Source organism: Fopius arisanus, unplaced genomic scaffold, assembly GCF_000806365.1.
Source record: "Fopius arisanus strain USDA-PBARC FA_bdor unplaced genomic scaffold, ASM80636v1 scaffold00008, whole genome shotgun sequence".
NCBI lineage: Eukaryota > Metazoa > Arthropoda > Insecta > Hymenoptera > Braconidae > Fopius > Fopius arisanus.
The window spans coordinates 1,054,928-1,079,376 of NW_011887747.1; the positions used below are offsets into that span (position 1 = coordinate 1,054,928).

A 24,449-nucleotide genomic window follows, 5' to 3' on the forward strand; every position below is an offset into this window, starting at 1 on the left:
TTTTTCGAGTGTACAGTGAAAATTCTCGAGAGCCATCACACAAGCAAATCTCACACCCGGAATATCCGTTCATGCGCACAAGTGCCCCTGGAATGTGTCATCCATTCGTATCAGCTGTCAAATCCCTTTGACGCCTATCGTTGTGGTACGGATGTGTATTTGGATTTTTGTCTGACCACAGAGGAGTACTGGCTATATCACTGTATATATGAATATACAACTAGTTATTTAGCGGGTTAGTATCGATGACTCGGTTGTTTTTCAATGAAACTGAATGCATTGTCGATAGTTTATACTCGGTGAATATAAACAATTGCTGCTCCGATTTTTCAAGTGTTGTTGTTGGGATAAAACAATGAGACTCAATTACTGACAACAAACTTAGTGTTCTGTTTATCAAGTGTTTGATAATGATTGAGGATTAAATGTTTAAACGATAATTGTCTATGGGCGTTGATAATTCCCCTTTTGGATTCAACGTATGTAAAAAAAAATAGCACCTTTCACTAGAGACTTTGAAAGCACCTTTTCATCGACTGTTTCAAGGGAATTTCAGTGAATCAAGCAGAAAGTATCATGTGAGTTTGGTTTGAATCATTGATAATTAGCGATTAGTCAGATAGACGATAGTTTATAGTTGACATTTTTTTTGATGATCTGGCCACTCCCCACACAACTTGCTGTATTTTATTGATTGATCATGATAACATATTTTTAATTTTAGATTGGAATGCAGCGATGGCCAGTGGGAACAGTGGGAGCTTTATAAGCAAACCGGCCAGAGGATGGCTCCACCCGGATCATTTGGTCAGCAAGGAGGGTATCACTTATGCTGTGCGGGTACGAATCACTGGGCATTGGGAAGATAATTATATTTAGTCATCAATTGATTTTATGTTGCAGTACATTGGATGTCTGGAGGTCTACACGTCGATGAAGAGTTTGGATTTTGAGACACGCTCATGTGTAGCCAAGTAGGTACCATTCAAACTTCATTTCATATTGAAACATCATTGTAAAGAGAAAATAAAATGCTGTGGGGTAACCTCTTCAGGACAAATCGCATTTTACGATAGGATTTTGGCCAATTGATATTTCACATTCCAATCATGTGATTATGGGATCCACTCATTGTAAAACCAAATTGTGTTAACGATGTGGAATCAGATAATTGGGCAAAATGGAGTTTTTAGTATTTTACAATGTTGTGGAAAAATTACATGTTTGTCGTATATCGCAGGGAATTAATCGTGAATAAGGGCTTTATTCGTCAAAATAATGTTGTGTGAATGAAATATGAGGAAGGATGATTTTTTTTGGTTGCAGAGAGTGCATCAATCGAGTTTGCGAGGCAGCAGGTTTAAAATCTGCAGACAAAAAAAGACGGGTATGTTACATTTCTTATTGAAGAGTTAAATTGGCGGCATTGATTGAGAATTTTTCTCTAGGTGGACAGAAAAGTATTGCGAGCAATTGCTGATAAGCCTTGCATGGAGCATGCGGGTTCCAATATAAATCTAACAATCAGCAGTACCAGCTTAGCACTGACAACCCTTGAAACTGGTCATGTGATAGCCAAGCATGAAATGCCGAGGATTTCGTTTGCCTCCGGTGGCGACACGGTAAATAATGTGAAAGGAGAAGAGAATGCAATTTTATTTGAAAAGGTCTTCATCATTCTAGGAGATACTGGACTTTGTCGCGTACGTAGCAAAAAACATGCAGGAATGGCGAGCTTGCTATGTGCTGGAGTGTGGCGGCGGTCTGGCGCAAGACGTCATATCGACAATTGGTCAAGCATTTGAATTGAGATTCAAAGAATTTCTGACAAAACCATCCTCACTACAGTAAGGATTACAACTGTAATGTACACATATCAAAAATTCATACTGATTCCATTGACATTAGATTATCTTTTCCTCGCCGTTTATAGTGGAATTTATCTAAATAATTTTCATTAAGTCCTTTTCGGAGAGAAATACGTGATTTTAAGAGAAAATTGTGTGAAAAAAATGCACGAATTCCCAACAGAATTTAAGAGGAATTTAATTAATACCCACATAATTTTTTCTGTGGCTCAGCCCTGTATTGAATGGAATTCGAGAACCAGACAGGGACTACTACAACGATCTGCCAGGAAAAGTACCTCCAGACATCGGACCACCACCAGTGCCCCCACTTCCTATCACGGCTTCTACTCTTCCCAATCTGAAACATCATCATCCACCTCAGAATCACACGGTGTCGAATAATATTCAGTGTACACCATTGCCTGATCCATTCATCAATGGCCGCGGACGACATACCGCTGGGCAACAGTGGCCTGGTAAGACATTTACATTTATTCTAACTCTACCATTTTAATTTCTCGTCGAAAAACATTTTCAAACACTTTAACTATGTTTTAGTCACTAGTTTATCACATATCATTTACGTAGCCCTGTATTGAAAAGAATATATATATATATATATATATATATCCCTTTAAACAATCATATTGTAGCTCTAGTTATCGAGAAAAATGACCCTTGTAGATAAAAAAATTGAGCGAGTTTTTTAAGATTGAGCTAAAGAAACTATAATGAGGTGAAGACGTTAAGAAAAAGTTTTTTTTTTCAGAAACCGGTAACTTAATTGATTTGAGTTCAGACGGTGCGGCATCTGCTCAATCAGAGCACAATTATGTCAATGACACGGTGATAGCGGCGAGCCGCGACAATCGTCGGGAGCCCTCTTCGCTTTTTGATGCATTTGACATGCGTGAGTATTGAAAAGAATAAGGATTCTAATTCAAATTCATCCGAACTTAACTGGAACGAATGAATTCAATATTTCAGAGCCGTTCAGTACTGCGATATCAGAGATGAATAAATTGAGTCCGCGATCTCAACAGCACCAGCTGAAAATGGAGGTTTGGTACCACGGAAGTGTTAGCCGATCTGAGGCAGAATCAATGTTGACTAAAGATGGTGATTTTTTGGTTCGCGAATCTCAGGGATCACCAGGGCAGTACGTCTTAACGGGGATGAATAACGGAACTCCTAAGCATTTACTTTTAATCGACCCTGAGGGAGTTGTAAGTCAATCTTGTAGAATTAGTAGTGAAAAAATGAAATGATTATATTAATCTATTCTGTTTGGCAGTCGACTTTCTCATCAAATTATATTTCTATTTTTTTTTATTTAGGTTCGAACAAAGGATCGAATTTTTGACAGTGTTAGTCACCTCGTGAATCACCACTGCGACAACGCTCTTCCAATTATATCTGCCGACAGTGCTCTTGTGCTTCGTTATCCAGTTCCAAGAAGAACCGATTATTAATGAATTTGTCTCCATTCATTCTGAAAAGATAGAAAAAAGTGAAATGCTGCTGCCAAGTAGTCGATTTAGCAAATGGAAAAACTGAGAGAGTAGCAGAGAAAGTAAAGAGACTTCAGAAAAGATTTTTACCGGTGACACCGAACAATTTAAATCGTATTTGCGGATAATGGAATATGTTAGTTCTTTCTGTATCGTTTAAAAAAAATTCTTTTCAATTCTTCCGCACTCCTGAATCTCCCAATTAACGAGAATGGATATTGCGAATTTATTACATTCAAGATTTTACAAGGGGCAAAGAGATGTTCTCTTACTAGGATAATTATTTTATTTTTGTATCGCATGTTTGAGGCGATGGAGTACGGAATATTTGAGTATAAAGTGAACACAAGAATTGACGGATTTTAGGACTTACCAAAAATGCATAGGTGCGTTTGTTAGAAAAATTATATGCAATATCGAGTACTTTCAGGTACATTCATGTTCACTGGCATATTTTTTGATGGAATTCAGGGTAAATTTTACAGCTTCGGAACAAAGTTACCCGCACGTGCAATAGATTATTCGTCTCGCACATTTTACCCGACTTAGAGTATAAAAGGATGAAAATGGTATTTTTCCGACTATTACTAGACTTACTCAGTTATTTTTCTCTAACTGGTTTTTTTCATGCGAAGATGTTCGAAGGAATAGACTCTTTACCATATTTTTTTTTATAATATATATTTTCGTACATATATATTCATCGTAGATTATAGAGCCTACCGAGTCACTCTTTACCCCAGGAAAAATCGACACATAGTCGATATTGTGTATATTAACATTTATATAAAAATTCGTAACAAGAAAGAAATGAATGAAGTGCGTCTGAATCGTTGAATTGTAATCATCTATTCATTTAATCATGTCATTAATAAAATATTTTACCTCATAAAACCCCTTCTAGTGAGTCTTGATGGGTATGTTTAACGGAATCTTTAGACGTTGAAGAGTCGATGGTTAGATAGATTTCTGAGGGATATACGTATTTTATCTGTCGTTTTTCCATAGGTTGATGAGTCTCAAGTTGATCAACTTCTTTATTTCTTCCGTCAGCGATTTTAATGACTAGTGAATTCGGCACGAAACCACCAAGATTTAAACTAGACCCACTAATCTCGGAAACAAATTTCTCTCTGTCAGAAAACTGTTTTATGCTACACCCTAAATTAAAAGCAGAGCATGGTCTAGACACTGTCTCGGTTAAATAATTATTTACTTCTCGAGTTACCAATCATGCGCGATCGTTGTGACTTATTAAAAACTTTCTTAATTTTCTCATATCTCTCTGCATAATTAGCAATATCATGTGGACTGGATTCATTCTCAGTTTTTGAAGAAACACCTAACAATTCAGCGATGTGTCTCTCCCAATCCAGGTGCTCCATCAATGTTTTCATTTTTACAACTTTTTTCGCATGTAATATATTCTCTTGAATTCGTTTAATGTCTGCAGTGATAAAAAATTAGGCCTTAATAATCGATTGAATCATAAATTCATCAATGTACTCACCTTCGTCTCTGTATTTCAATTGCATGCATATCTGTTCCTTGAATATTTGATCAAGGCTTGGAGCTTCTATCGTGGGATCTAATGAACCAAGGGGAACACTACTGACAGGATGCAGGATCTGCTCCTCAATTTCTAGATATTGATCAATAGGTTCAGATGCATCGGAAATGTGTTCTTCCTCTTCCTTATTCATTTCATTATATGAAATTTGCAGACGATATTTCGGCGGCAAATCTGTGGAGAGAAAAATCTCCATTTGTGAAATTCACATAAAAAAATATTCAAATCCTTGCTTGTTTTGTCGCATTGTTTTTTCAATTATATGAATTTGTTAATTGTTATAATTAGGGTTTTCTTTAAAATGGAAACCTCAAACTCATGATTACAATTTTCGTAAGGGAGACGGTACAGATGTTTCCCAGCACTGAAAACAATATCTCCGAGGAGGGAAGAAAATGTTATTTGGCTTGTACAAACGTTTATTTCCAGTACCTGGAAATATGAAATTCAGTGGTAATTTAATAATAATTTTACCCCGGCTTTCCTGTGGTAATGAAAAGTTTTGGATGAAAGAACCTTGACGAGATCATTATGGTGATCCCAAATGCGTAGGGTACCATCCATGGACGACGTAACGCATATCTGAAGGGACTCCAATGTATCAAGAGCAAGAATTTGTTTAACATGATCTTTCGACGGGTGGTGCTGTAATTGTCCTGCAATGGAAATTATTACTGCATTCGAGCAATTGGAGAATTTAATCCTCGCTCTTACTTCTCTCTATTGTGTCATACATGAATAACTGATGACACTCGGACGATTCTGCACTACTCACCACACAAATCGTGAATCTATTTTGAAGAAATGTTTATTTCTGTCAACGTTTCAAAGAAAACTGTCCATTAATACTCACCCGATAGATCCAATGTTGGAAATTGGAGTGGTGTAATAAATTTGATGCAAAATCGTCAATGGCACTAGTGTGTCTGGGAAAATTCTCCAAATCTTTATAGATTTATCTATACTACTTGATACAACTTGACGAGAGATTATCGAGGAGCACAAGTGAATTATTGCCCCGTCATGTGCCTGTAAATACTTATTTAGCTATATTTTTCGGAGGAGAGGGATTATTAACGAAAATTTCGAGACTGGTACACAGTATTATCATATTATCCTTCCTATGAAGTAAAATTTCTGGATAATTTATGTGAAAAATTTCTATCAATACCATATTGTCGATGTTGATGTGGAATAATAAAAATAACAATAATAATCGTCATAGAATTTGTCAGCAAACATGCCAAACGTACTGAAATTGAACTTCCTTGCTCCCCGCTGGTCTCGTCGATCAATATTAATTCTCCAGCTTGAGTTCCAATAATAATTCGTGCACAAATAGGATTGACGAGTTTCGATCCTATTCAATGAATAGAGGATCATATACGGAAATATGTGAAATTTTTTTTGACTTACTTTCAATTTCATGGGCAGATGTACGGATTGCTTCGTAATGATCGTATACTAGGAGGCATGTGATAATTTTACTAGCATTGTCCCATTCCTCTCTGTTACAAAATAGATATTATATGTTACAATTAAAGAAAAATCAGCACTCAAACTTAATGAGAAAAAAATCGTGCAAATGTACTTCACCAACCTCAACAAAATCGCACGTTGCCTAGGTCGCCTCTTTTCGAATTTATATTATTTCGAGTGATCTCGTCTTTTGTAATGAGTACTTGTGTAGATTTACGAGACTACTCTTCTATTCCTCCCGTCTAGAGGAATATATAAATTTTTTAAATTATAAATCGAAATGCATGATATGTTATTAAATCTTAATCATACTAGCGTTGGACATTATTCGACCTAGTCAAGGTTTTCCACATTTTAATGTGAGGATGGTATTGTACATATGTACCAAAAAAATCGAAAAATTACTCAATTTCCATAGGATTAGTTTTTGTGCTAGCCACCACAATTCCGTTGGTTCCCAGTACATACATTCGGTCTGTATTCAAAATAATTAAACGGTGAATTTTTTACAACCGAGATGATTCCTAGGGACAAATAATACCTGTAATATCACTATGAGCTATAGAAACAACTGTAAAGGTAATTGGCAGGATATGAATATTGAGCTGTTTGCCGGACGAAGACGACAGTATTCTGACGATTTTATCAGCGCTGAAGATAATCACCCGAACGGCATCAATTGGACTTGTCGTTGAGAATAGTATCACGGGGTTTGATCTAAAATAAAAATTGGATTATCAAATATACACCCAACGGTTATTGAAATTATTACGATCTTGTCATTTTAGTTCATACGTCAATGGTGAGTAGAATGTATAAAGTTGATGCATTTGAAAACAGCTCAGCTTAGTTCCAACTGCAGCAACTGAAGAAGCTGAACTATTTATCGCTATTAAGGAAACTTCTCCTAATTCGCTGAACGATTCAATCTTGAAAATTAATAAAATAAATAACTAACATATAGAAGAAAAATTCACCATAGAGCACCTTTTCTCTGAGATTGCAGCTCCAAGCCTGAATTATATCGTCTTCAGCGCAAGAAATGAAGCCGCATATGGAAGGATGTCCTGTGATAATTTTCACAGCCTTTTGATGACCAGTGGGACAATTCATCATGCATTCTAAATTCAAATTCCACGCACAAATACTTCCACGTTGATCACCAGTGATTATCCATTGACTCGTGGGATGGAAATACAATACGGTAATCGCTGTTTCCATTGAATTAATTCTTCTCGCTAAGAATTTAACGGGTACATTACTCTCTTCATCTTTGTCGGAAGTCAGGGGGATGACGTATAAAGTAGTGAGATAAGATCCAGCGAGTCTCAAGAATTCTGAAGTTAATTTTGGAGGTTTATCTTTGAGATATGGATAAGTTCAGTTAAATTTAAATTTAATTTAAACTTACCCGGATCGTGTTGAATCAGAGAAGACAATTCGAGTACCCATGTGGGTCCAAATGAACTATCTGAGATATTTACCGTTTTCCAAGAATTTAGAGTCTGTTCCTTATGATCCATTGGAAATCTCTGAGTGAATTTGATTGAATTACAATTCATCTTCTCTTTATTTTCAGCACATCTCTCAGCAAAAAATTCGAGTGGAACATATTTCATACAATAAAATCAATAATCAATAATTTTGTTTATTTGTGAAAATTATTATGTTGATAATAAGTTTTTCCGCTTAATGTTTTGAGCAAGGAAAGAATTTTATACAGGAAATATTTCACTGAATTTTAATGAAATATCTTCCGAATGAGGTAAAATGCCTTGAATAAGCTGTTCTTATAATTTCTTATATATTATTAACATTTCAATGAGATCACGCTATGTAATAGATTTACCGTTGCCTTCGTTGTTCCAATGACGAGCATTTCATTTGTATAAGGTGTGTAAAAAATATTTTCCACTCGAAATTCGTTTCTCACGATTTGTATCAATTTACACGAGGGTTCTAATATCCAAATCAAATCATCGTGGGGTGCAAATCCTGCAAAAACCTTCGTTTCTGGAAACCAGATAAATCTTGTAAAAGCCATTGTGGTACTTAAATTGAAGGAAGGTTGCACTGGCTTCCCCTGAATGGAGAATCTGTGGATCATGAAACTGGTGTCCAGTACAAGATATTCCTATCGAATAATAAATTGATGTTTAAAGTTAAAAATTAATAATAGACAATGGCGAAGAAGTTACTTTGGTATGGTCACAGTAGCATATATCCAAAAAATTTCCGATTATCGGTGCCGAAGAGATCAGTTTCAATCCATGATATAATTTCATTTCACGAATGCCTTCAAAAGATGCTTCCTCACACCGCAATTTCAGGCGTTCCTTCATACATTTTATACTTATCATCCACGAGTGCTTTTGCTCGGCAATAGTAGAAGATTCTGATAGCTCCATATTTTACCCCAATTGAATAAAGTACTCATATATTCAAAATTCCACGGCGATCCCCTAAAAAAGGTAAATTAATGTAACTTTCCGTTAGCTGATGTATAATTTTTATAATGTCTACAATTCAATTCAAACCGTTTCATATTGACATTGATACTCCACAATGAAATACAAAACAGAAAAAAGAAAAAAAAAACTAACAGATCGGCCATTCAAATATTCGAAATGCCGTAGTCGCGCGATCTTCATTTTTGTTGAAAACTTGATGTGTCAATTAATTTAATGAGAAAAAAAGTGATCAACAAATAGCCATTGGCTAAACTGTAAATGCATTCATAGCACGCATGTGTATATTTACATGGATTCAATTATTCTCATAGGCATACGCAAATATAAGTTAGACAAAGTCTGAAGATCCTTAACTCTTACCAATGATTATACTGGAGATTTCCGGTTCTTCCTCTGAAAAAAAATTATCTAAATGATAGACGCAGTTTCAATATTTAATTCGTTTTGCGTTGGTGTTGGTAATCCAATGTAGGAAAACAAAAACAAAGAAACAACGAGAAAAAGATAAACTCTGTGAAAGAGTGACGTTCTCAGTCCCAACAAGTCACTGCATATCTATTTTTGCAACTACCAGTATCGATACATTTTTGCCGTTTAAATTAACTCGAAATAGAAGACTATAACAGCTCGTCATATATTTATATCGTAAATAGAACGATGGAAGTGGCTTTTGAGGTTAGAGCTTCAATGAGAGAGCAGCAATCAAGCAACTTGTGTTGTTGAGGTGGCAGTTTCATCTCCACTGGTGCTAAATCTAAGGACTTGGCTGTTGAGTAATAACAGAGTGAAGTTGACATTTTGATCTTTTATCAGAGTGATGGCAGATGAGGCTGAAATCAATCCAGATGAACTCCAGAGAGTGTACTGCATGGCTAGGGATGGCCTGTCAATGACATTTTATGCTCATCTGGCGAAGGAATCTCGAAGAAAGGCGAATAGACTTATAAACGAGGTAAATTCATCCATCCAGATAAACTAAAGTTACATAGATCCATAGGGAGTGTCACTCAATGCTCATCTAAACTAGCTGCTGCTCTTCGATACGTAATCATTCGATTGATTTTAGAAATTTGTAGAAATTACTGACGTATGAATTTGTACTATCCATTTCTTTGTTGTAATGATATAAATTTAATCGACACGTGATGTCCATCCTTTGGGCTTTTGCCCTTGGCTCTATTCCAACGGGTTTTACGCATGTTCAAAGACAAAGGAATACGCGGAAGCAATGACTCTCTTTTTCGAGTTGGGATATTATCATTTTTCACGTGTATCTTGTGAGTCTCAGAATTCACATGTTATTTGCAGAAATCCATAGATGAAGATGGACAGAGGAGCACTCCGTTCATTGTTGCAGCTCGTTATGGCCATGATAAAGTTGTCAAAATGCTCTTGGATAAGTTTGAACCTGACATAGAACAAGGAGGCACTGTCAAATTTGATGGATATATTATTGAAGGAGCTAGTGCCTTGTGGTGTGCTGCAGGTATGTCCCTCAAGTCTTGAAAATTATTTCATGGATCAATATTTGATTTTTTACAGACAATTATATTGAATTTTCATTACCCCCTGGAATGAAATATCAATTATGAATAATAGATATTTTAATAAATTGATCTAGGCGCTGGACATCTTAATGTAGTTAAAACTCTGGTGAAAGCCGGAGCGGACGTGAATCACGCTACACATACAAATTCAACTCCACTCAGGGCGGCGTGTTTCGATGGAAGGTTGGATATAGTCAACTACCTTGTAGACCACGGAGGCGATATACACATAGCTAATAAATACAATAATACATGTCTGATGATAGCTGCATACAAGGGCCATATGGATATCGTACGTAAACGAATTGATTCTAAAAACCAATATTCTTTGCAAATGTCAGCGACATTTGCATAATAATAAACTAATACAGATTATTTGATTTAGCTGACATTTTTATTGGAACACGGTGCAAATCCGAATGAGAAAGCACTATGTGGTGCAACAGCACTTCACTTCGCAGCAGAGTGTGGTCATCGCCACATTGTATCCAAATTGTTGAAATACGGAACACTAGTCACTAAAAACGTCAGTGGGATGACACCACTGATGGCAGCAGCTGAGCGAACTCGAGCCAATGTAGTCGAGTGCTTGATATCTAAGAATGTTGCTACCAAAGAGGAGATTATTGACGCGTACGAACTTCTCGGCGCGTCATTCGCCAATGATAAGGATAATTACTGTGTAATAACTGCCTACACTTACCTGCACAAAGCAATGGAGATGAGGTACAGCGATCCGTCGAATATAATTAGCAAAGTAGTGGCAGAACCAGTGCCTGCATACGAGAATTGGAGAGAGAGTGAGACTTTGGAAAGACTTGAGAGCTTGATGAGCAATGTCAACGCGATTCACATGGAGTCCCTGGCTATCCGAGAGAGAATCCTTGGAAAGCACAATCCAGAAGTGCCTCATCCCATAGTTTACAGAGGTGCTGTGCTTGCGGACAATGCTAGGTTCGATAGATGTATTGATCTATGGCTGCATGCACTTCATCTTCGACAACGGAATAACATCACGGCGGTGAAGGATCTTCTCAGATTTGCCCAGGTTTTCTCTCAAATGATTCACGTCGGTATTAATCTCCAATTGAGTCAAGTAATGGACGTCCTCGAGGCAAGTGTCGTTGAATTGGGGAGAAATAAAACGAGGATGCTCGCCTCTGAGGCCAAAGAGGATGACGAACAGTACCTTGAAGAGACAGAGTCAAATGTCATGACAACATTGTACATATTGACTATTCTGGTACAGCTGATGCCACTCAAGGGGAAATCATATGACGAACCTAGTATAAGCAAGGCTAGGTTTCTCGTCCACAAGCTGTGTGCTCTCAAGATGACCCTCAGAGACGGGCAAACTCTTCTGCATCTGGCTGTAAATGCAAAAACCCCAGTGGATGATTTTCACACGAACGATGTGTGTAAATTTCCCTGCGCAGCTACTGCCCGATTACTCATTGAGTGTGGAGCTGATGTCAATGCCATGGACAATGAGAGAAACACTCCTCTTCATGTAATTGTTACTTACACAAAGCCTATCAGCGATTTTATGACGCTTCATGGGATTATATTGGAGTTGATCGAGGCTGGGGCACACATGGACATTGTCAATAGCCAGGGAGAGACGCCGTATGATGCTGCAACAACGGGAGTTACTGAGATTATACTTAGAACACAGACTAAATTGTCCCTTCAGTGTATGGCTGCCAAAGCTGTCAAGACATACAACCTCTCTTACTCAGGCAATGTCCCAAGGTCTTTGGAGAGTTTTATCGAACTTCATGGATCGGGTCTTCATCAGGGATAGTAATTATTTCAACAGCTCTATCACAGATGCAGATACCTCCTACACTGTTTTTTATGAGCCAAAATGCTGGTTATTTGATATTCGCCGTACGTGTACGTTTTTTGTTCGTGTTGTGGATCTTATCAGCTTCTCGCAATGACAACCGTACATTACGCGGCCTATAACGCTCACCTATGACAAAAGGGCTTTCGTAGCTATCGAAGTAGCTACTTGCCCATGTGTTGTAAATTGGTATCTGCAGGATTGGCTACGAGAAGAGTTTTGTTTTACAGTGAGAGTAAAACTGGTCAAATGATGAAGAAAACAGAATTGTGGATTTCGCCCTGAAGAATTGGTAGCAATGATCTCTTTGTGCGAATCGCTTGTACAGGTGAATCTTGTTGTTTAGTTTCGAATAATTATGTTTTTCTATGATAAATGGACATTGTAATCAAACGCTGTAAATTTACAAATATGTAATGTCGTAAAAATGAATAAGATAGGATTCAATAATGAAACTAAGTTGGACTTTTTTCGTCGCCATTGACAGCAGGTTTCCTCGTTATTCTTCAAGTCATAATTTTCTCGACTTCGTATCTGTTGACAATTGAGCCATTTTTATTATTTATATGCTAAAAATTCGCAATGAGAAATATAAAATATGTTTATAGTGCTTATATTCATTCTATTATTATTAATGAGATGATTAATAGATGAAGTTGTTCTTTATGTTAAAAATTTCAACAATTTACTCGATGATCCTTTCCCCACTTTCGCATAACTCGAATAATTTGTTCCACCTGAGAATTTGTAGTATTCCTAAGGAGATGAATGACCTCTGGCAACAGTTCCCTGAAAGTAGGAGCAATCAATAAATTAATATTTGCTGATTACTTGTTAATTTAGATCATGTAGAAAAAAAATATACGTGGCTCTAATATTTTATTTTGAAGACATACTTAGGGTGTTTTTCAGCTATAATATACTGAAAAATACCACAGCAAGCTCCTCGTTTTCCCTCCCAGTATTCCGGAGATGGATCCATTCTATCCAACATATCAAAAGCTTTGGCTGCGACCCAGAATTCCCCAAGTCTGTAGCAAGTGTTTGCAATTAGTTGGAGCAAATTGAAGGACTGCGTCGACGTATCCATTTTCACGTACAAATCCCAGGCTAACTGAGCTTTTTTGTTCATTATGTCTGCAATGAATAATAATCAAACGCTTGTACCGACCAGAATGGCATGTCATTGAAGCGTTCAAAAAACAAAGTTGGATAGACTTACAGCAATAAGCCAATAGACTAATGTAAACGTAATCATTTTTGTATCTATCATTACGAATCATAAGAAATGCCTCTTCAGCCTCTTTGAAATAGCCTGAGGCTGCCTGTGCCTGGGCATAATTAAAATTGAAGCTGTCGTCATTGGAGAAGTACGTCTTGATCGAGTTCAGGTACACCAGGACTTGCTCGAATTGACGACGAAGAAAGAAACAGGCGGCCATGCAGTGTCTTCCTGGAATTGTGTCGCATTCTGAGGCTGATGACCCCACCAGCTGGAAATATTGCTGGGCAGTTTTAAGGCTATCTCGCTGTGAAACAATAATATTAGTCATATAATCAAGTGTCATTCCAATGGGGTAAAATCATATGATATATTTTTGAAATTAATTTCGGTACAACATTGACTTTTTTCAAAAACTATTTTAAATTATCATGGCCATCAACTTACAGAGCCGGTCTCCTGGCCAATTAAGGCATGAACTGTTCCTTTGAGAATGTATTCTTGAGGAACAGCAGGCTCTAAGTCTTTGATCAAATCATACGCCTCTTGAATATCATTTTGTTTCAAGTAATATATCACGAGATTCAATCTTGCTTCTGGAATCACGTCTACCAGACCAGGAAGTACCTGTAAAGCTCCTTCTCCATCTTTAAAGACCTATCATCATAAAGAATTACTTTTAATTGATAAAAAAAATATTTGTTCGTTTGCAGAAGTAATTATTAATTTCAATACCGGGAGAAATTCTCTGAAATAGGAATGGAAGCAAAAAAGTACTGGATCATTCGAAATGATTACCACAATGTTATGACGAATCAAATCGTAGCCGAAGCTGTAGGTAGATGCTGTCTTGTCCACCAATTGCCTCATCTCAGTCTGCGCAGTACTTCCGTCGTACAAACGAAAATGATTACAAGCTTTTAAATTTATCGCAATAGCACTGTCGGGGTATTTTTGGAGATAAACTTGTAAAACTTCCTGTGCTACGTCATAGTAATCTAGCTTGTAGTAGCAAAGTGCTACGTAAACATTCAGAGCCAGGTAATCCCTGAAATCATGAACAGTGAAAATGTTTAAGGATTTTCTACAATCTTGCTGCCAAAATTCACGTTTTTTTTAAATTTTTCTGCCAATTTTAGAAAGAAATTTCTTGAAAGATTGCTGAAATCATTAAGGAGAGAACGAAATAAAATTAAGAAACAAAATTGTTTAAGTTGAATTCCGATTCAATTCCAATATAATTCCAATGACATTAAAAAAAGGAGGGATACCTGGATTTGCTGAGTAGGATAAGAAAATCTGAATCATCACAATCACTAAAATCATCGAAATCACTACAATCATCAGAATCACGGGGCGGGGATTTGGACAAGTCACTGGGAATATTAATCACATAATAGATAATAAAAATCCAAAAAAAGAAAGGGCCAAAACGAAAGAATTGAATTAATCACCTGTTATCAAGCAGAACTTTTTTATAAATATCAATAGCCTCCTGGTAATGTGCCCGGAGATAATGAATCGATGCCAGGCACAATTGGTCCTCGATGATGTCTCTTAGCCTACCATGATTATCCAAAAAAGTATTCTCGTCACCCATCTTGTGAGCCAGATGAAATAAAAGTCTAGTCCTGAGTGGACTGTCAGGAGCTTCGATGAGAACTTCTTTGGCCTCTGGATACATTCCAAGGAAGAAGTAACAACAAGCCAAATTCGTTGAGACATCACTCGGTGCTTTATCTTTTTTTCTCAGGGCTTCGTACACACTAGCTGCTCTTTTATAATCCCCCAGGTGAAATGCGCAGTAAGCAATCCACGTTTCAGTCTCAATAGCGTTATTGCTCGTCGAATTGAACTCAATTAGAGTTAGTGCACCTGCATAATCCCTTTTATCAAGGAATTCTCCGATCTTGGGGATGTCTCTTCGTGCCGCGGGTTTCCTGGAGGCGTCTGACAATGCGGGCTTAGCTCGTGAGAGAATCTAATGTCGACACAAATGAAAAATTGAAAAACAGAATCAAAAGTCAATTTCGAAAACTATTCCTGGATAATATATTGACGGACTAGATTAATATTTGATAGTTAACGACAACGCAATTTCAAAATAACGAAACGGAATAGTTTAAGTGTGCCATAGAATATTTATATAAAACCCTTTCGACCATTTGAAGTCCAACCGATTATACAATTATTTGATCAAGTCAATGTTAACATTTTTTTTTCACATACACTTTTGTAATTCGCGACTTGAAACCCCTACTTCATTACATAGAACTCGTGACTCTCGTCTCGTGGTCTGTAATTGACAGAACCACGTAAGTGTGAATTACTGTTATCCCCAGTTAATCATAATTTGTACACATAATGGTTAATATTCATTTATTTTTATAATTTAGACTTTGAAATAAGAAAATAGACCCACCATTTGTCGATTTATGTAGATTCAAAAGTCGAGTTAAAAACTTCGGGATTATTCTGCAATTTTTTTGAAAATTACGAAACTTTATCTTGTGAAAATATGCATTGATTAATTCTTTGAAGAATGATGAATCATGACAACTCTTTGGTACGCTATAAAACTACAACAACTGACTGTTTGTTGTGTTTTAATGTCCTCCAAAATAATAGCGATTTTATCGATTATTCAAACTGCTATGGCACCTCTGCGATCAACAAAGACACGAGCGCCACCAAAAAGAAGCAAAAAATAGTTGAAGAAAAAATGCAGGAAAACATCTGCTTTGGAAGGGGATAGCCCGACAAAAACATTGTAATCATTCTTGGTAACAGTAGAGACAGACAGTTTATTCAACGATGCTGGACGAGGTGAAACATGTTCTTCTGGTTCTATCTGGTAAAGGTGGTGTTGGAAAATCAACAGTCAGTACTCAGCTCGCCCTCGCCCTCAAGGTAGCTGGCTTCAAGGTAAAAAAAAAGAAATGGAAAACACCAGAAGGTTAAGTTCTTCACAATGAACGTCAACCAAAAAATCATTGTGCTTTTTTTCTGGAGGTGGGAATCCTCGATGTCGATCTGTGTGGTCCCAGTGTGCCTTATCTCCTCAATATTGAGGACAAGGATGTTCACCAGTCCTCGGAAGGGTATGACAGCTGGAAATTTTTTAATATTATCAATAAGTTTTATCATTCATTCTGGACTCCAGGTGGATTCCGGTGTACACCGATCAGGATCAGACACTTGCTGTCATGTCAATTGGATTTCTCCTGAAAAATCGAAATGATGGAGTCGTCTGGCGAGGCCCCAAGAAAACCGGTATGATCAGACAATTTTTGACTGACGTCGTCTGGAAGGACATTGATTATCTCATTATTGATACTCCTCCTGGCACATCTGACGAGCACATCACTGTTATGGAAAACCTCAGGTTTAATGCTTATTATGATTATTGGAGGAATGAAGAGAGCGGGGCAATAGGGAAGTCACATGTTGATAACAGTCACATGAATTCATGATTGCGAATCATATGACACATTGGTGGTGCGATAATTATGGATGAAAGATAAATTCTACTCATGTAGCAGACACACTGATGACTGATCGATGACATGTGCTTAACAAAACTTGATGGTTTTTATCTCATTAGGGATTCATGTTATTTTTATTGTTTATAGAGATGTTAAGTGCGACGGAGCTATCATCGTTACTACTCCCCAGGCTGTCGCTGTTGATGATGTCTTGAGGGAAGTCACGTTTTGTAGGAAAACCGGAATTCAAGTTATTGGGATTGTTGAAAATATGAGTGGATTTGTGTGTCCTACATGCTCCGTAAGATTTTCATTGACAATCATTCAACACTCTTTTGTTAAGAGCTTTTTTTTCAATATTTTTAAATTACCTTTTTCAATTGATTATTACAGGAGTGTACAAATATTTTTTCATCCGGCGGAGGTATAGCCTTATCAGAAATGGTGAGGGTTCCATTTCTAGCTAAACTACCCATTGACCCGGCGATTGGAAAATTTGCTGACAAGGGTCAAAGCATTTTGATAAGCCTCCCTGACAGTCAAGTAGCTCAAGTCTTCAGGAAACTCGTTGAGGAACTCACAAAGAGCAAGGAAGCTTGAACGAAAGAAAATCCTCTCAAATGTGTTACTGAGTGGATGAAACGTGTGATTGCTAGACGAATGTATGCTGCCCATTAACAATTTTCTATTTAAATGAATTTCAACTCTGTGACTGAGTAAAATGAAAAAGCTGTTATTATTACCTGAACACACAGATGTAGATATTGCATTTTTTTATCTTGTATATTTTCATGAAAAATATTCTAGAGATGTTTTATATTGTAAATTAACATCAAAAATATTTTTTATAAACGTTGCTTATGGAAGGGTATTTAAATGTAATTCATAAAAAATTAATCCAAAAATCATGAACTAATTCGATTTTTGTATGCAGCCCAGAGTTGATTTTTATAATTAAGGATTGATGATAATTTGTCGGGGGATTCGGTGATTCCCCGGCCAACGACGACCAGATCAGCGCCAGCATTGACAACTACCTCTGGAGTGTTGTATTGTTGTCCTAAGTTATCAGAAGTTTGGGTTAACTTTACCCCAGGAGTCAATTGGATCAATCCAGGGTCAGAAAAAATATTTGACTGGCAAACATGCCCTACCACCAGGTTTGAATCTTGACTGAGGGTTACGGACGCCTTAACGTAAGTTTCGGTTGTTAAAGCTCCATTGGAAGACATCTGGGTTACCAAAAATATTCCACGGTCATCAGAGACATTCCTCAAGGCATATTTTAGGCCATCCAATATGCTTGGGCCTGGAACAGGATGCGCAGTGATAAAATCGGCCCATTCAGCTATTTTATAAATTCCCTTTTCGTATTGCAGTGATGCTGTATTCCCAATATCTCCGAATTTTCTGTCCTCCATCAAGTAGAACTTGTGTTTTGAGGACAGTTGCTTCAGCTTCTGGATGAAGCTTAGGTCGAAGTCCTCGATTATGTCCACGTGGATCTTGAGTACAGCTATGTGTGGCCCTGCAAGTTCCGATAACTCGAGTATCTCATTGGCAGATGTCAAATCTGCTGCCAGACAGAGTGTTGTTCCCTTTTGGTCCATTAGTTTCAAGAGTTTTGAAGCTAGAGGGCTTGTAGCAATTTTTGAACGTTCAGTAAAATCTAGTTTCAATCTTCTTGAAGAACCTGAAGAACACAAAATATTTCATGTATTACACACCGAATCATTTCGATTTAGATCTGCATTATCGTGAGTTCTATCAATAGGAAAGAATTAATTGATTCATAAATTAATCACGTAAATTTATGAAGACATTTTTTTAAAGCCTTGACATTTTATTACACAAAAGCGTAATCATCAAAATTTCTTTAAACTTATTCTCACCGTCTTCCAGGGTTTTTACAGGAGCTGAATGTTGAGCCAGGTAGTGAGTGACTTCTTTCAGAGTTTCCGAGGTGATTTTATTCGCTTCCAAGAGGTACTCCAGGAGTTGAGTAAGTGTGTAGAGACTCTGCATTTTAATTCCACTTTTCTCGATATTCTTCCTGCCTCCTTGCTGTCTGTCCAGGATGACAAGGGTTTGAGTGATTTGGAGACCCTCATTCTTCAAGTCCCTCACGGTTTCTAAGATGCTGCTTCCACTGGTCACCACGTCCTCGATGATTACACACGTGTCTCCATGTTTGAAGTTTCCCTCGATCATTTTCTTGGTACCGTAGGCTTTTGCTTCTTTCCTTCGGATTACCATTGGAATATCCCATTCTGCAGATATAATACTGGCAATTGGCAGAGCAGTATACGGCACACCACAGATTTGATTAACATTATCCACATCTGCAGTTAAACCCCAAAGGATATTCGATATTTGTTTCTGTTGATAAACGGAAAATTACTTCGAGAATTTATCTCAAAGATTGGCTTCAAGCTTCGTTTGGTTCACTCACCAATATCTTTGGGTATGAAATTAGAACCCTTAAGTCTACATACACTGGAGTTTTTAATCCTACTTTGGTAATAAAATCGCCAAATTTTACTGCATCGATTTCATAGAGTCTAATAGCCAATTCCTTTAGCTGTTTCTCCATTTCTCACTCGATATTAATTCGCGGCCGACGCAAAAAATTTTACTTGAAAAACAAACACGTGTACTGAACCGGGTTCCCGGTTCGGAACGCGGACCGGAGATGATACACTTTACCAAAGAGGGTTAACTAAAGTAGAGGCTCAGTTCTGGAGGTTTACGTGACTCCAGCGGTATTTAAACTTAACCAAATCCAATTAATCCTTACTCAAATCTAATTAACCTTTAAGCAAATCCAATTAACCCTTAACCAAAAAGTATCAAGAGAACATGAAAATTGAAGAGGTATTCACTGAAAGTTTCAAATTCAAAATTTTTGAAAAAGTATCAGGAGAACAGGAGATCCGAGGAGGTATTCACTGAAATTTGCAAATTCAAAATTTTCGAAAAAGTATCAGGAGAACATGAACATTGAAGAGATATTCACTGAAATTTTCAAATTCAAAATTTTTGAAAAAGTATCAGAGGAACATGACAATTGAGGAGGTATTGACTGAAATTTGAAAATTCAAAATTATCATCAAACCGAACATAACTGTTTTTATTTCTGAAATAAATTCAATCCAAAGATAATACAAAAATTTCAAATCTCCAATTATTTATTTCCCCATCCCCACAAGCCCTTAACAAATCCAGTGAGTCCAGCTTGTCCCTTTTTCCCTTGATCGCCAAGTTTATCCGATAAATCCGGAAATTCCACCATATTAAACGCAAGATCAAAGAACAAAGGTTTGAATGGAATGCTCTGCATAGGAGGTGGGATATTGAAGACATTGGGTTGTTTGGTGAGAAGAGAATTATCCTCCCTGTACTCGTGGAGTCTCTCGATGAGTGGTTTCTTGCTCTTCATTTGCTTGACAGCTCCGGTCTCCTCTTCGCCTCCTTCCTCAAGGACACTGTGAGCATGAGCAGCACATTGTGCACATTCGATCGAACTCTCGAGTTTTTTCAAAGAGCACTTGAGATCCTCTGGGAGGAACGATTGTTCGTTAAGGGCGTCGATAGTGTGGCGAAGGGCTCGTTGATACAGAGCCATGGCTTCCCTCCATCTGTGCAAATTAGCAAAGGATTGGGCCATGTGAAAGCACCTAAAAGCCCGATAGCCTTTGCTCTTGGCTTCCTGTTCCTTCCTGTACTCCTCGTCCTCCAGCAGCTGGGACATCTCCAGGAGATTATGCAAAGCTGCTTCATAGAGTCGCACGATATCTTGGGACTTTGTTTTTTCAGATTCCTCAGCGATGCTCACGAGTGCAAGATTCCTTTCGAGGGTCCTGGAAAGCCTTATATATTGCAGGTAAGCAATCAAGTGATGAACCGGAGTCTTGTCATCCTTGTTTTTCAATTCTGCTTTAAATATTTCTCTGACTGTAGTCATCACGTCCTTGCAATCGATCAGATGGGCCTCGAGGAGATCAATTTTTCCCTGCAGCGCACTAGTCTTCTCTAGGGTCTGATTCAATCGAGAGTCAGCGATTAATAGTCCTGTAGCACGTGCCGGAACTATTCCACATGATTTTCCGCGCCAAAGCACTTCCTCTGCGGTCGACTGCTTTTCACGAGTCTGTGCCATCAGGGAATCCAAACTCATGAGTAATTCGTTACTCAGTTGTCCTCTCATCTGCATCAGGTCATCGATTGCTGAAGTGTCCCCTACGTTGTAGGCACAGTAACGCAGACTGGGGGCTAATTCCTCGACTCGGGCTTTGTAGATCAATTGTTCTAGTTCTGGAAGGGCTGATGCCAGCTCTCCGTATACCACTTGGGCTTTCTTCAGGTTCGTCATTGCATCTTTCCAGAGCTGCAGCTCGAACTGAAGAGAACCCTGCATCCAGGCTACGTAAGCCTGAGCTTCGAGCTTCGTGCGAGCATCACAATTGACATTCTAAAAAAAATCGAATTATTTCGTAAATAAAAAAAATCCCAATTGAAATGAATGAGATAAAAAATCTAGTTTTCGAAATTGGATAAAATTTTTTAATTTACTTCAATCAACTCTTGAAGTTGAAGAGCATAGGCAGCAGCCTTTCTGAGCCTTGAAATGAGATGGAATTTCTTCCTGGGTTCAGTATTAGCCTCGATTCGAAGCTGCATGGCATGACTCCATGCACGTTCTGCCATTGTAAGAGGAACTTGAAGAAATTTATCGTCGTGCACCATAGTAGCAGTAACATCCCTGCGTTTGAAGTGTCTCCTGTCCCCCTGGGGCACCTTCAGGACCTTCCTCAGCCTCCTGAGACGTCTGGAGCAGTAGCCTCTGTACCTCTGATAGTCGCCATGACGAAGACCATGTTGCTGCTGGGCCTCTTTAATTATCTTCAGAACTGAATCAAACAGTATTAAGGAAAATTCACTTTTATTCACAAAACATGCAATTGTTACTGCCATCCATAAGCAATGACAGACATATGGCTTTGGAATAATAGGTTAACTGATACACTCTCTATGATTTCAAAGGATACTCTCCAGAGAGTAGACTCTCATCTCTTTCGGAATGTCGTCAGGGCTCTCTGGGTTCTTCTCGTCAATATCACCACTATTCATTATTGCCACCATAATCCCGCAGCATAAAAAATGCCTGGATAATGTTAATCTATCTCTCGCCAACAAAGTCAGAAGGGTCAGGAGACTTGTTTCCTACGTGGAACTGGCTATCCAATATTCCAATCCAACCTTTAAAATTCTGTTCAGCAGGTAATGTAGAGAATTTTCAGATGTACTTTTAAAATGGCGCTCTCCGGTCACCAAAATTATCCGGTTTATTGATCAATGATAGGTAAATTTACACCTTGCTCAATTGATTTTTCATTATATTTGGAATTTAAAAACGTCAGACTATTAAATCAATTCAATTTCATAATTTGCTAAACTCATAAAATCGTCTGTTACAATAAATGTTTTGAGGTTAGTTCTTCAATGTCTAAATGTTCAAAACGCGATCGTAATAATGATAATCAAACTTAATTGTTATCAGAAAATCGGAGCTGTCATGGAGAGATAAAATGGTCCAGGACAATACATCAACCGAGACTTTTCATAAATGAAAAAATATGGTCCCGTTACCGACAGTGACATTGGCAATTAAGGGCTTGAGATCGTTCCCGTGGCTCCTGCCCTTGATATCCCCCAGTAGATTAATACAGACTAGTCCCTGTTGTCTTGCGAGTCTCGAGGAAGACAAGAAATCTGAGGTATCACTGTTCAAAACAGTGAAGAAGCACGACAAGGAGAAGGAAACGTATTTGAATGTCATTTATACTTACAAGAATTCTCCACCCAGAAAAACGGGACACGTTCAGTTTATCTACGCTGCGATGAGGTACATGGATGAATTTGGAGTGAATGAGGATCTGGAAGTGTACAAAGCAGTGATGGATACAATGCCAAAAGGGAGATTCGTGAGTAGAACTCTTATGCAGGCTGAGTTAATGCTCTATCCGCGTGAACAACAATGTGCAATAGAGTTCTTGGAGAAGATGGAGAACAATGGGGTGATCCCGGATGAGGAGCTCGAGATGATGTTGATTAATATTTTTGGCGATCTAGCAGTGCCTCTGAGGAAGCTCAGGAGGATGACATATTGGCAGGGCAAGTTCAAGAACTTGAACCCTTGGCCCTGGCCCCACCCTATGCCCAATGAACCTCTCGAATTAGCCAAGATAGCTATCGAGAAGATTGCCACTGTCGATGTGCAAAGTACCATCACTGTTTTTCATACTGATAGTGTCAAAGAGTCCATTGATAAGACCTGGATCGTATCGGCTTCAAGTCCTGATCAGGAGAGACTCATTGCAGAACATCCTCAGGATGTTGCTGCATATGTTGAGGGGCCTTTCAAGGTCTGGGTGTCAAAGGGGGCTGTAGACTATTTTTTGTTGAGGGCTGATCCACTGAAAAATTGGAAAGGAAATAATTATGATAAAGACGGTGAGTTCAAAATTTTCTGGTATATTTCTGGTATCAATTTTCGCGGTATTTTTTAAATGTGTGATGACTCGAATTTATGATGATTTAATTTGATTCTTCATTTTAAACTATCGGCGAATAGTAATTTAAAAATATTTGCAAATGGAAATTTTGTCATTTTCAAAGATACTGTTTTTTTAAATAAATTATTTATGAACATTTGCGTCTCTACTATAATTATTTTTTTCAGATGTCTCAAACTTCGAGGTAAATTTTTGGAAAATGAATCGGACATCCTTAGCTCATCGACGGGCCATCCACGAACAGGACGAACAAACAATCTTTGGTATCTGTGCAACGGGGACTTCAAGTAAAGACTCTTTACTTTCATGGATCAGGTGCCTCCAGCCTCGAAACCCTATGTTGGAAAAAATTCCTATTCTCTTCAAATTCAGGCAGCCCGTAGACGAACAGTTGAGGACATTGAACGCTGGACAGCCGGTCGATCAGCAAGGTGTTCAGGGAGAGTCAGTGGAAAAAATCGAAAATTGACACGATACGTTATGAATCATTTGTAAATAAAAAAATAAAAAATAGTGAATTCTCATTTTATCTTTATCACTGTCTATTTCCAGTCAATCATCTCATTCAAACAACGGAATTTGGCTCAAAGAATTCGGATACATTATTCCCATTTTAGAATATCTGAGTAAAATAAGAAAGTGAAATCTTCAAATTGATTCGAGAACTAGGGGAGAAATGAGAAATGAGATTTTCAATAAAAATCAAAAATTAAAAAAATTAATGGAGGAGTTGAATTTTAATTGGTATTTACGACGAAGGTTCAATGATAGTCAGAAAGAAGATTATTTAATTTCACAGGTGAAATTTGAAAACGTTGCCCCATACATACACATGATGATATGCTCCAAAATGATTTTCCGACTTTTTCTATTTTCCTTTGCTGCAGGTCTTA

General features: G+C 37.7%; 8 protein-coding genes across 18 annotated transcripts; 4 read left to right on the top strand and 4 right to left on the bottom strand.

Moving 5' to 3' along the window:
• The first annotated feature begins 24 nt into the window (after positions 1–24).
• Shc (SHC-adaptor protein) lies at positions 25–4,240 on the top strand. The gene is made up of 10 exons (XM_011316688.1): positions 25–578; positions 725–840; positions 904–974; positions 1,327–1,387; positions 1,449–1,622; positions 1,684–1,847; positions 2,082–2,326; positions 2,620–2,760; positions 2,838–3,076; positions 3,188–4,240. Exons 2-10 carry the CDS (start codon positions 739–741, stop codon positions 3,320–3,322), a joined length of 1,332 nt encoding a protein of 443 aa, XP_011314990.1. The 5' UTR covers positions 25–578; positions 725–738; the 3' UTR covers positions 3,323–4,240.
• On the bottom strand, positions 3,261–9,688 carry LOC105273939 (WD repeat-containing protein KIAA1875-like). 9 transcript variants are annotated; one of them, XM_011316680.1, is made up of 18 exons: positions 9,242–9,688; positions 8,609–8,872; positions 8,260–8,544; positions 7,822–7,942; positions 7,398–7,747; positions 7,206–7,339; positions 6,952–7,127; positions 6,816–6,885; positions 6,348–6,439; positions 6,185–6,291; positions 5,785–5,960; positions 5,707–5,722; positions 5,406–5,587; positions 5,258–5,295; positions 4,872–5,105; positions 4,590–4,808; positions 4,247–4,522; positions 3,261–3,342 (listed from the first exon to the last, which is right to left on the bottom strand). In XM_011316680.1, exons 2-17 carry the CDS (start codon positions 8,816–8,818, stop codon positions 4,248–4,250), a joined length of 2,685 nt encoding a protein of 894 aa, XP_011314982.1. In that variant the 5' UTR covers positions 8,819–8,872; positions 9,242–9,688; the 3' UTR covers positions 3,261–3,342; position 4,247. The 9 variants fall into 9 exon arrangements, with proteins under 9 accessions (XP_011314982.1, XP_011314980.1, XP_011314981.1 ...); XM_011316678.1 differs by having other exon boundaries at positions 5,258–5,363; positions 5,448–5,587; positions 5,646–5,722; XM_011316679.1 differs by having other exon boundaries at positions 5,258–5,363; positions 5,448–5,587; positions 5,646–5,722; positions 8,948–9,688.
• Positions 8,864–12,840, top strand: Fem-1 (protein fem-1 homolog B). The gene is made up of 5 exons (XM_011316677.1): positions 8,864–8,881; positions 9,695–9,833; positions 10,190–10,367; positions 10,503–10,720; positions 10,814–12,840. Exons 2-5 carry the CDS (start codon positions 9,699–9,701, stop codon positions 12,230–12,232), a joined length of 1,950 nt encoding a protein of 649 aa, XP_011314979.1. The 5' UTR covers positions 8,864–8,881; positions 9,695–9,698; the 3' UTR covers positions 12,233–12,840.
• On the bottom strand, positions 12,581–16,098 carry Ttc26 (tetratricopeptide repeat domain 26). Of its 2 annotated transcripts, XM_011316675.1 has the most exons (8): positions 15,919–16,098; positions 14,951–15,477; positions 14,768–14,872; positions 14,295–14,544; positions 13,944–14,153; positions 13,497–13,803; positions 13,171–13,411; positions 12,581–13,063 (listed from the first exon to the last, which is right to left on the bottom strand). In XM_011316675.1, the coding sequence occupies exons 1-8, from the start codon at positions 15,919–15,921 to the stop codon at positions 12,952–12,954; spliced, it is 1,755 nt and encodes a 584-aa protein (XP_011314977.1). In that variant the 5' UTR covers positions 15,922–16,098; the 3' UTR covers positions 12,581–12,951. The 2 variants fall into 2 exon arrangements, with proteins under 2 accessions (XP_011314977.1, XP_011314978.1); XM_011316676.1 differs by lacking the exon at positions 14,768–14,872.
• Positions 16,099–16,194: 96 nt separating this feature from the next.
• On the top strand, positions 16,195–17,852 carry Nubp2 (NUBP iron-sulfur cluster assembly factor 2). Its single transcript, XM_011316689.1, has 5 exons — positions 16,195–16,421; positions 16,509–16,597; positions 16,660–16,881; positions 17,129–17,282; positions 17,375–17,852. The coding sequence occupies exons 1-5, from the start codon at positions 16,311–16,313 to the stop codon at positions 17,579–17,581; spliced, it is 783 nt and encodes a 260-aa protein (XP_011314991.1). The 5' UTR covers positions 16,195–16,310; the 3' UTR covers positions 17,582–17,852.
• A 10-nt stretch (positions 17,853–17,862) lies between these two features.
• Positions 17,863–19,683, bottom strand: r-l (rudimentary-like). Its single transcript, XM_011316690.1, has 3 exons — positions 19,434–19,683; positions 18,874–19,360; positions 17,863–18,674 (listed from the first exon to the last, which is right to left on the bottom strand). Exons 1-3 carry the CDS (start codon positions 19,572–19,574, stop codon positions 17,887–17,889), a joined length of 1,416 nt encoding a protein of 471 aa, XP_011314992.1. The 5' UTR covers positions 19,575–19,683; the 3' UTR covers positions 17,863–17,886.
• Positions 19,684–20,151: 468 nt separating this feature from the next.
• Positions 20,152–22,226, bottom strand: Srp68 (signal recognition particle 68). The gene is made up of 3 exons (XM_011316691.1): positions 22,030–22,226; positions 21,554–21,891; positions 20,152–21,452 (listed from the first exon to the last, which is right to left on the bottom strand). Exons 1-3 carry the CDS (start codon positions 22,121–22,123, stop codon positions 20,166–20,168), a joined length of 1,719 nt encoding a protein of 572 aa, XP_011314993.1. The 5' UTR covers positions 22,124–22,226; the 3' UTR covers positions 20,152–20,165.
• Positions 22,227–22,248: 22 nt separating this feature from the next.
• Positions 22,249–24,065, top strand: ECSIT (evolutionarily conserved signaling intermediate in Toll pathway, mitochondrial). 2 transcript variants are annotated; one of them, XM_011316692.1, is made up of 3 exons: positions 22,249–22,343; positions 22,542–23,494; positions 23,724–24,065. In XM_011316692.1, exons 2-3 carry the CDS (start codon positions 22,618–22,620, stop codon positions 24,023–24,025), a joined length of 1,179 nt encoding a protein of 392 aa, XP_011314994.1. In that variant the 5' UTR covers positions 22,249–22,343; positions 22,542–22,617; the 3' UTR covers positions 24,026–24,065. The 2 variants fall into 2 exon arrangements, with proteins under 2 accessions (XP_011314994.1, XP_011314995.1); XM_011316693.1 differs by lacking the exon at positions 22,249–22,343 and adding an exon at positions 22,358–22,471.
• The last annotated feature ends 384 nt before the right edge of the window (positions 24,066–24,449 follow it).

Excerpts from the sequence above, each read along its gene's own strand:
- Shc (XM_011316688.1), top strand. The coding sequence starts at position 739 with ATGGCCAGTGGGAACAGTGGGAGCTTTATAAGCAAACCGGCCAGAGGA. Across the intron at positions 1,848-2,081 it reads ACAAAACCATCCTCACTACA|CCCTGTATTGAATGGAATTC; the intron begins GTAAGGATTACA and ends TCTGTGGCTCAG. Across the intron at positions 3,077-3,187 it reads TAATCGACCCTGAGGGAGTT|GTTCGAACAAAGGATCGAAT; the intron begins GTAAGTCAATCT and ends TTTTTTATTTAG.
- LOC105273939 (XM_011316678.1), bottom strand. The coding sequence starts at position 8,818 with ATGGAGCTATCAGAATCTTCTACTATTGCCGAGCAAAAGCACTCGTGG. Across the intron at positions 5,364-5,447 it reads ACCATAATGATCTCGTCAAG|GTACTGGAAATAAACGTTTG; the intron begins GTTCTTTCATCC and ends TCATATTTCCAG. Across the intron at positions 4,809-4,871 it reads ATTGAAATACAGAGACGAAG|ACATTAAACGAATTCAAGAG; the intron begins GTGAGTACATTG and ends TTATCACTGCAG.
- Fem-1 (XM_011316677.1), top strand. The coding sequence starts at position 9,699 with ATGGCAGATGAGGCTGAAATCAATCCAGATGAACTCCAGAGAGTGTAC. Across the intron at positions 9,834-10,189 it reads CGAATAGACTTATAAACGAG|AAATCCATAGATGAAGATGG; the intron begins GTAAATTCATCC and ends TGTTATTTGCAG. Across the intron at positions 10,368-10,502 it reads TGCCTTGTGGTGTGCTGCAG|GCGCTGGACATCTTAATGTA; the intron begins GTATGTCCCTCA and ends AAATTGATCTAG.
- Ttc26 (XM_011316675.1), bottom strand. Across the intron at positions 14,873-14,950 it reads AAAGTTCTGCTTGATAACAG|TGACTTGTCCAAATCCCCGC; the intron begins GTGATTAATTCA and ends TAATATTCCCAG. Across the intron at positions 13,064-13,170 it reads ATAGCTGAAAAACACCCTAA|GGAACTGTTGCCAGAGGTCA; the intron begins GTATGTCTTCAA and ends TCCTACTTTCAG.
- Nubp2 (XM_011316689.1), top strand. The coding sequence starts at position 16,311 with ATGCTGGACGAGGTGAAACATGTTCTTCTGGTTCTATCTGGTAAAGGT. Across the intron at positions 16,422-16,508 it reads TCAAGGTAGCTGGCTTCAAG|GTGGGAATCCTCGATGTCGA; the intron begins GTAAAAAAAAAG and ends TTTTTTCTGGAG. Across the intron at positions 17,283-17,374 it reads TTGTGTGTCCTACATGCTCC|GAGTGTACAAATATTTTTTC; the intron begins GTAAGATTTTCA and ends TGATTATTACAG.
- r-l (XM_011316690.1), bottom strand. The coding sequence starts at position 19,574 with ATGGAGAAACAGCTAAAGGAATTGGCTATTAGACTCTATGAAATCGAT. Across the intron at positions 19,361-19,433 it reads TTTCATACCCAAAGATATTG|AAACAAATATCGAATATCCT; the intron begins GTGAGTGAACCA and ends GTTTATCAACAG. Across the intron at positions 18,675-18,873 it reads TGTAAAAACCCTGGAAGACG|GTTCTTCAAGAAGATTGAAA; the intron begins GTGAGAATAAGT and ends TGTGTTCTTCAG.
- Srp68 (XM_011316691.1), bottom strand. The coding sequence starts at position 22,123 with ATGGTGGCAATAATGAATAGTGGTGATATTGACGAGAAGAACCCAGAG. Across the intron at positions 21,892-22,029 it reads GAGAGTCTACTCTCTGGAGA|TTCTGAAGATAATTAAAGAG; the intron begins GTATCCTTTGAA and ends TGTTTGATTCAG. Across the intron at positions 21,453-21,553 it reads AACTTCAAGAGTTGATTGAA|AATGTCAATTGTGATGCTCG; the intron begins GTAAATTAAAAA and ends GATTTTTTTTAG.
- ECSIT (XM_011316692.1), top strand. The coding sequence starts at position 22,618 with ATGGTCCCGTTACCGACAGTGACATTGGCAATTAAGGGCTTGAGATCG. Across the intron at positions 23,495-23,723 it reads AAATAATTATGATAAAGACG|ATGTCTCAAACTTCGAGGTA; the intron begins GTGAGTTCAAAA and ends TATTTTTTTCAG.